This window comes from Euphorbia lathyris, chromosome 5 (genome assembly GCF_963576675.1).
Source record: "Euphorbia lathyris chromosome 5, ddEupLath1.1, whole genome shotgun sequence".
Taxonomy (NCBI): Eukaryota; Viridiplantae; Streptophyta; class Magnoliopsida; order Malpighiales; family Euphorbiaceae; genus Euphorbia; species Euphorbia lathyris.
In genome coordinates, this window is record NC_088914.1 from 81,163,366 (window position 1) to 81,173,057 (window position 9,692).

General features: G+C 32.6%; 1 protein-coding gene across 1 annotated transcript; it reads left to right on the forward strand.

Annotated features, from left to right (window-relative positions):
- Positions 1-1,530: 1,530 nt before the first annotated feature.
- On the forward strand, positions 1,531-9,470 carry LOC136230550 (calcium-transporting ATPase 4, plasma membrane-type-like). Its single transcript, XM_066019654.1, has 7 exons — positions 1,531-1,704; positions 6,085-6,139; positions 6,226-8,153; positions 8,236-8,394; positions 8,476-8,647; positions 8,733-9,031; positions 9,156-9,470. The coding sequence occupies exons 1-7, from the start codon at positions 1,531-1,533 to the stop codon at positions 9,468-9,470; spliced, it is 3,102 nt and encodes a 1,033-aa protein (XP_065875726.1).
- Positions 9,471-9,692: the final 222 nt, after the last annotated feature.

The window sequence follows — 9,692 nt, forward strand, 5'->3', positions numbered from 1 at the left end:
TGTGGTTCAACCAAAGTAAGTTGGTGCTGTCATAATCATATTCAAATTGAATTTTATTGGGTTCAGTTTGTAATTATAACTCTATGAAAAAATAGGATCCATACTAAGATTCAGAGGCATACTGGGGAGATTGAGGAGATGGTATTGGACACTGGATTTACGATAAGGTACGCATGTGAACAATGGTTCAAAGATATATTAGGAAATGAAATAATCATCTGTTTTGTGGTTTCTTTCTCATATTGGCCCTATGATCTTTTAATTAGAACATGGAAGATTTTTGCCTCGGATACATTTTTCATTTTTTTGGTACTACTAATTAGGTATATTAATTATAACGCTTGTATTGTGTAGATTGTTGTTTGTCCTACAGCGGTTGGAATGCTTGGCTATGCCATGTTTGATGGAGTCAGGCATCCAGCTAGAGCTTTTATATAGGATGTTGATGCTGATTGTTTACCAATATGTAAATCCAAGCTATTGTGTTGCTCATGTAATGCATTTGGTTTCTCCAAGTTGTGGCTCTTTATTCTTCTTAGTGAATTGAAATGGAACTTTGTTTTATAATCTATTATTGAATTGTATTCTTATAATTAATAAGCAGAATATTATTATATAATGTAAATAATTTTTATATAATGATAGAATCTTTAGTGAGAGGTTTTTGAATCATTATAAAAGATTTAATGAGAAGATTTTTAATTATTATATAAAAAATTAATGACAATATTTCTAATTATTATAAAAAATTTAATAAGAAGAGTTTTTATTCTTATAAAAAAATTCTAATGAGGACAATTAATCTCATTATATACGGTGATAATGAGAAGTCATTTTATTCTCATAATTACTTTTAATAAGGGACCCTATAATGAAGGGAACTATTAGAATAATAATTCTTTTTAAAAACTCTTTCATGAGAATATTTGGATTTTTAATAATAATTTTCTTCTCATTAAAAATCTTTTTTTTTTTTTGTAGTGAAACATGTCAATTGTCAACAAAAGCCTTAAATGCTCTTGTTGACAAATTCACAAGCACCAAAATCGGTGCCATCCAATTAATAGTATTTTTTTTCTTTTATTTTTATTTATCTCTTTGTTTGTTTATTTATTTATTTTAAATTAATAGTTACTTTTTTTTAACACATACCTGATTGAGACTGAGTCCTTCATCTATCTTCCTGCCTAGTTATTAGGCTTTTTATTTGAATGAACAATTATAGGAATAGTGTCCAAGAGAGGAACAAACCAGATGAAATGATGGTAAATGTTCATAGATGAGCTCAATCTAATAATGAAAAATCCTTTCTTTCGATCCCCACCTTCACATGGTAAATTAACAAATAGATAAAGGTATGAGTAGGATGAAAACCAACAAAAATAAGAAAGCCTTAGTCCCTAAATGATTCAAGGTGAATGTGGAAGGAAGTGTGTAAGTAGGAGTATGAGAGATAGGTGATGATTCTTGTCATTCTCGACTAAGTTTGAATAACTCTACTGTTTTTGAAATAAGAAATCATAGTGAAAAATGGAGAAGTATTTGAGAGAGAATTTCGATGTCGAAGCAAAAAGGCCATCTGAAGAAGCTCAAAGGAGATGGAGATGTGCTGTTTCAGTCGTCAAAAATCCTCGTCGTAGGTTTCGTATGGTTGCAGATCTTGCCAAACGTGCTGAAGCTGAGAACAAGCGTAAAAGGATTCAGGTCTTTAATTCTTTTCCATTTTTATTACTCTTTTCTAAATTAATGAGATACATTTGATTGTGGACTTCCTGTCATGTCCATGTCTAAAATTTTAAATCTCACTTTTTTTCTATTTATATTATAAGATATATTTTTGTGTGTTAATTAATTACGATTTTAAATTTACTATTGGATTTAAATATGTTCAAGAAAAACGAATTTGCTTATACCATTAAAATAATAATAATAATAATAAGCTTGTGTGATTATATATGCACATAAATAAATAATAATAATAATATAAAAAATATATATAAATATATGCAAAATGACTTGTGTCCAACAAATGCCATTAATCTAATTTTATAAATGACATGCAGAAGAGAAATGCCACAATAATAATAATGGAATACATGTTGCATGACACATTATTTATTACATGTCAACGTTTAACTACTCCAAAATCTAAATGTTAATATTTCAAATACAATACATTCTGTATATCAGTATTTTAATTAAAATGCATACTTCATTGAGGAGGAATTTTTGGAAATATATATGAATAGTAGAGGGGGGGCTTAAAAGAAAATAGGAAAAGTACGAAAAAAATGCATATGGTTTGTCCAATTTGCAAACAGAAGCATGTGGTTTAAAAGTTTACAAATAAAGGTCTGTGGTATGTTTTATTTATAAAACAAAGTATTACAATTACACAGTTAAGTTCTGATTACAACCAAATTAATTTTTTTCTTAAAAAAATTATTCTTACATATCAGCAAAACACAACCCTCGAAAAAGAGAACTTTCTAAATCGAAACAATAAATAACATATTGAAATTTTACGTTTTTTTTTTTACTAATTTGACAGTTTATGAACTAAATTGGTATTTAAGTTCATTTTACACGGTTGCAATTTGATTTTAGGATCTGTGTTTTGTCAATATATAAATGTAATTGAATTTTTTATTTAAAAATTACTCTTATTATCATCAATTACTTAAAAGTTTAATTTTGTAAAAAAACATACCACATATCTCTATTTACAAACTTTTAAACCACAAACCTCTATTTGTAAATAAGACAAACCACGAGAATTTTTTTCGTACTTTGCCCAAGAAAATAATAGTAAAAAGATGACCTTTGGTGATTTAGAGTAAAGTGATGTAGTGAACTTACCTTGGAATGTCAAATATATTTTATTTGACAAAATGGTAAGTTTCCACTCCTCCTTTCTTTTTTTTAAATTGTGTGCAATGCACTTACATTAAACAAGGCACTTATATTTGTAAATAAGGCAAACCACGAGAATTTTTTTCGTACTTTGCCCAATAAAATAAGGGTGTTGTTATACCTAGCCTCAAATTCCCGCCCCTAGCCTCGTGAAAGGACAAAAATGCCCTTTCATGGGTTGAGGGTGGAAAAAGGCTTTTTTTTTTTTTGCCTTCCCGACACACGGGCGTGTGGCTATCACGCCTCACCGTATGGTCGGGCGTGATAGCCCCACGCCTCACCTTGTGGTCGGGCGTGGGGCTATCACACCCGACCACACGGTGAGGCGTGTGACTATCACGCCCGACCACATGGTGAGGCGTGATAGCCACACGTCCGACCTCACGGTGGGGCGTGATAGCCACACGCCCGCGTGTCAGAAGGGAAAAAAAATAAAAATTACAAAAATTTAATTAAATTTAACTAAATTAAAAAATAAATAAATAATTGCCCATACGCCACACGGGCGTATGGGCATCACGCCATCACTATTGTGAGGGAGTATGAACATCACGCCGCACCACGGGTGACGGCATATAAATATCACGCCATCGCCTGTGGTGAGGCGTGATGTTTATACGTCGCACCAGAGGTGACGACGTGATCTCCACACGCCCCCATGTCCCGATTCTGATTTTGAATAACAGCAAATTCGATGCAAAAAACGTCCAAACAATATCAAAATCAAACGGGAATACGTATCATAGGTGCCTTTCGTTGATAAATTAGTCCGGATCCATGTTTTCGTTGATAAATTAGTCCGGATTAGATTAAAGAGAGTTTAGGTTATTTGAGAGGATTTGAGAATTCTAAAAATTATCTAAAGGGTATTTCGGTCTTTTCACGGGGCTAGGGGTGGGAATTCAAGGCTGGATATAGTAATTCACTAAAATAATACTAAGAGGGATAAAAAGATGACCTTTGGTGATTTAGAATAAAGTGATGCAGTGAACTTACCTTTGGAATTTCAAATATATTTTATTTGACAAAATGGTAAGTTTCCACTCTTCTTTTTTTTAGTTGTGTGCTATGCATTTAAACTAAACAAAAAAATTACATTAAAGATAAAGGAAAACCCCAACCCACCTCGCCCATGTGATTTGAACCCATGACCTCTACAACTTATTTGAACCCATGACCACTTCCACTCTTCCTTTCTTATTTGAGTATTAAACCAAAAATTGTTATTTTTTTAATTAAATTATATCAAGGTTGGGAGAAAATGGTTTATTTCAAATACTTACTATAAATACAATTTTATTTAATTGTTTAAAATAACATCTTTTGATATCATTAAGAGGTAATATTATTTTCTTTTATTATGATCTAGTTAGATAACTATACGTTAAAATAATCTATCATTTGGAGGTTTTGATTATAGAAGGAATTGATGTTAATAAATGATTAAATTGTCACAATCTAAATTTTTATATATTTAAATTGGCACAGTCTAAATTTTTATATATTGCAAAATAAAAATAAGATAAAGAAATTGATAGTAAAAATCTGTACGGATATCAGAACCTTTAGTCAGAATTAACGATACTAGTTTAGTGTTACAGTTTACAATTTCGGTGACGAACATAAATAGTCTAATAAAATGTTGGTTTAAAATTTTATTTTATTAAGTCACTTTAATTTATCGAATTAAAATAAGTTATAAATTAGAATGACTAATACCGATATTTGCCAATTAGAGTCGGTATAAAGAAAAATAGTAGAATATAAATTTTTACAAGAATTTGGATATAAAATTAGTACAAGTAGACTTATGACACCGTAACGAGTCTAACGGTATATTCGGTTTAAAATAACTATATCGGTTTAGTATTACACATAGCTATTCCGGATAAAAATAAGTTATAAAAGTATTTGATTTAGAATCTATTTAAGTTTATGTATATTTGAGTGGCTTAAATTTTTGAAATTATCAATTTATGATTTTTTATGTAAATATATTATTTAAATTATTTATTTATTTTTATTTTAATTGTAAAATGATGAATTTGAAGTATAATTTCATATTTGTGGTATTAACTTTGGAAATTGGATCAAGAAAATGAATTTGATGTGAATGGTTTTTGGATTAACAAAGTTTAATTGACAATATTACAATAGTGATTCTTTATATATATCCATCTAGAGTAATCCGGGTCGGTGCTTTTATATTTGAAGACCATGTTCAGTAAGGGACATGGTCTGTGTATACAGTTGAAAGACCTATCGGGTATGGCAAAGAAGTGTTGGGTAAGACCATGCAGGATAGATAATGTTAAAGAGACGTCTCGACTATATATGTGGTTATGGATTGATATTTAAGGAGAAAAACTCTAGGATGGATATAATGTTTTAAATTGATTTGGATTTTGAATTGGTTTGATAACACGTTTAATTAATTATTACAAGTTGGTTTGATAAAGCGTTTAATGGATTACGAGTTGGTTTGATGAAGTGTTTATTTGATTACGAGAGTTGGTTTGGATATTAAATTTATTTGATTATGAAAATATCAATATTTATTTGTGATACGTTATACGTGATTTGTAAACTTAAAAGTTTATATTATTGGTTTTGATAAAATATTTGTGTATATATTTTATAAAAAAATATATTTATAGTTTAAGAAAGTTATTTTATACGAAATATTAAATAAATTCAGGATACTAAACATTGGGTTATGACATGATCAATAATACTGAATAGTAGTAGTGATAAAATAAAATTATATACTACAAAAGTGAAATATACAATTAAATCATTAACGTGTAAATTAACATCTCAATAAGTTAATAGAGCTACTTAAGTTAAGAGAACTACCTAAAATGGGTAGAACTACGTGGCTTTGATTCCCGATTTAAAGATTAAAAACGTTCGGGATACGTAGGAAGCTTGATAGAATTATCGAGTTCAAGCCAAATAATTAAATAAATTTTAAATAGTCCAAATAAATTTTTATATATGAGAAAATAAGTTTGGCTTTCAGACTGTTAGAAGTTCGTTATCCTATTTTTCGTTCATACCCGATGCCGTTTAGGGACGGGTGTGACAGTCCCAATATTGATCAGAGTTTTGTGCTTAAAAGATCTCAATATCAATCAGTTTACTAACATAATTAATCTTGTTTATGGCCAGGAAAAGATACGAGTGGCTCTTTACGTTCAAAAGGCAGCCTTACATTTCGTTGATGGTATGCTTAATTTAATTAATCAGGGAAAACGATATTTGATGCCAAATGATTTTTGTTGTAATCTGATATATATACCATACATGCAGCTGTTAAACGAGTGGATTATAAGCTCCCAACAGATGCAAAGGAAGCCGGATATGGTGTTGGACCTGATGAGCTAGCTTCAATGGTCAGAACCCATGATTCCAAGGCCTTAGATTTCCATGGAGGAGTTGAAGGATTGGCTAAACAGATGTCTGTGTCTTTAACTGATGGAATTGTGCCAACTGATGTTTCTACGAGGCAAAATATTTATGGCCTTAACCAATATGCTGAGAAAGCTAGTAGATCTTTCTGGACATTCGTTTGGGAGGCTCTCCATGACCTTACACTAGTTATTTTAATAGTATGTGCTGTGATATCCATAGGTGTTGGAATAGCAACAGAAGGGTGGCCTGAAGGCATGTATGATGGTGTTGGAATAATACTTTGCATTTTCCTAGTAGTGTTTGTTACTGCAATTAGTGATTACAGGCAGTCCTTACAATTTAAGGTCTTGGATAAGGAGAAGAATAACGTAATGGTTCAGGTTACAAGACAAGGTTGCAGACAGAAAGTTTCCATCTATCACTTAGTAGTTGGTGACATTGTTCATTTATCAATTGGTGATTTAATTCCTTCTGACGGTGTTTTTATATCAGGCCATAGCTTATCCGTGGATGAATCTAGTTTGTCAGGCGAGAGTGAATCGGTTGATATCAATAGGAAAAGGCCTTTTCTTTTATCTGGAACCAAAGTCCAAGATGGGTCTGGTAAAATGTTGGTCACGGCAGTTGGTATGAGGACTGAATGGGGTAGATTAATGGTTACTCTGAGTGAATCAGGTGAAGATGAGACACCATTGCAAGTGAAACTCAATGGAGTTGCTACTATTATTGGAAAAATTGGTTTAATCTTTGCAGTAATGACATTTTTGGTTCTAGTAGGAAGGTTTCTAGCCACCAAAATACACAATAATGAAATAACTAAATGGTCATCAAATGATGCATTGCAGATACTAAATTTCTTTGCAACTTCTGTTACTATAATCGTTGTTGCAGTTCCTGAAGGGCTCCCTTTAGCTGTAACACTAAGTCTTGCTTTTGCAATGAAGAAATTAATGGCAGATAGAGCTTTGGTCCGACATCTTTCTGCTTGTGAAACAATGGGTTCTGCTACTTGTATTTGCACTGATAAAACAGGCACATTAACTACAAATCATATGGTTGTTGACAAGATATGGATATGTGAAGAATCAAAATCTGTAAGTAGGAGCAAGAGTCCATCTATCTCGAAACAAGTGCAAGACATGCTTCTGCAGTCTATATTTCAGAATACTGCTGCAGAAGTGACAAAAAATAAAGAAGGAAAAATGAACATTCTGGGGACGCCAACTGAGACAGCAATAGTAGAATTTGGGATGCAAATTGGAGGTGATTTTAAGATCCACCGTAAAGAATCTGCAATAGTGAAAGTTGAGCCATTCAACTCAACCAAGAAGAAGATGTCTGTGCTTGTTTCTCTACCCAACCATTCTGGGTTTCGTGCATTCTGCAAAGGCGCATCAGAAATAATTTTGCAGATGTGTGATAAAGTGGTAGGGAAAGATGGCAAGGCTGTGAAATTATCTGAAGAGCATAGAAAGAAAATCATAAATGTAATCAATGATTTTGCTTCGCAAGCTTTACGAACTTTATGCTTAGCCTACAAGGAGATAGAAAATGTTTCTAAAAAGGATCCTATTCCAGAAGAAAACTATACTTTAATAGCTGTAATTGGAATTAAGGATCCTATAAGACCTGAGGTAAAGGAGGCTGTCAAGACTTGTTTAGCAGCCGGGATTATTGTTCGTATGGTCACTGGTGACAATATCAATACTGCTAAAGCCATAGCTAGAGAATGTGGCATCTTGACAGGAGATGGATTAGCAATTGAAGGACCAGATTTCCGTAACAGAAGCCCTCAAGACATGGAGGAGATAATACCAAAACTTCAGGTCCCTCCATGCACTTCAATTTTCGATCAATCAGAGACTTCCCTATAAAGTTTTAATCTTTCTTTACATGTACACTTTTCAGGTTATGGCACGGTCATCGCCTTCAGACAAGCATACATTAGTAACCAAATTAAGGAGCGTCTTTAAAGAAGTTGTGGCAGTGACTGGTGATGGGACTAATGATGCTCCAGCCTTGGCGGAGTCTGACATTGGGCTTGCTATGGGCATAGCAGGAACTGAGGTTAATTATTTCAATTTTGAATCTTTCATAGGTTATGTTTCTCTTGATTAACTAGAAATCTATTTCTCGTACCTTCTCCAGGTAGCAAAAGAAAGTGCAGATGTGATCATAATGGATGATAACTTCACCACCATAGTGAATGTAGCTAGATGGGGTAGATCAGTTTACTTAAATATCCAGAAGTTTGTACAATTTCAGCTAACTGTCAATGTGGTTGCCCTAATGCTAAATTTCATCTCAGCATGTGTCTCAGGTACATACATGATCTAATTTATATATAGCAGCAAAAGTTATATAATTGGAGAATGAAAAATGAACAATCATATATTTTGATTCAGGGAATGCCCCACTAACCACAGTGCAATTACTTTGGGTGAACATGATCATGGACACTCTTGGAGCATTGGCATTAGCTACAGAACCTCCAAGTGATGGACTCATGAAAAGACCTCCCATTGGAAGGAATGTGAATTTCATCACCAAGATCATGTGGAGGAATATTATTGGACAAAGCATTTATCAAATAATTGTCCTTGTCATCCTCCAATTTGATGGGAAAAGGCTTTTCAAAATTTCAGGTTCAGATGCCACAGACATCCTCAATACTTTCATCTTTAATACCTTCGTCTTTTGCCAGGTATTAAGCTTTAATCCTTGATCATTTATAGACATATACATATTGATTCATTGAAAATCCAGACTGAGCCCTTGATTAAAGTGTAAATTCCTGATTTACAAGCGAAATGTTTTATAATTGACAGGTGTTCAACGAAATAAACAGCCGAGATATGGAGGCCATAAATGTTTTCGGAAGAATATTCAATAGCTGGCTATTCGTGGGAGTAATATTGTCTACAGTAGCATTTCAAATAGCAATAGTAGAATTGTTGGGAACATTTGCTGATACAGTTCCACTAGGGTGGGAATTTTGGTTGTATAGTGTCTTAATTGGAGCTGCAAGCTTAATTGTTGCTATTCTTTTGAAATGCATTCCTATTCAATCAAGCAAAGGAGATGAAGTTGCTAAGACTCATGATGGCTATGAGCCTCTCCCTAGAGGTCCAGATATGGCATAAAAGTTTCTCCTTTTCTTTCTTCCTTTTTATAGGTAAAATCTGAGGAGCCTATTGAAGATTTTAAGAAGAATGAAGCTCTCTCCTTTGTTTATTTAATTTTAGGGTGTTCAAAGCCTACCTATTTTCCTATGTTCATTTACATTATATTGGTTTAAATTTACAAGGAATAATATTTTAACAAACACCTCACAGCGACTGCCCGTAAACTTTATTGGTATGATA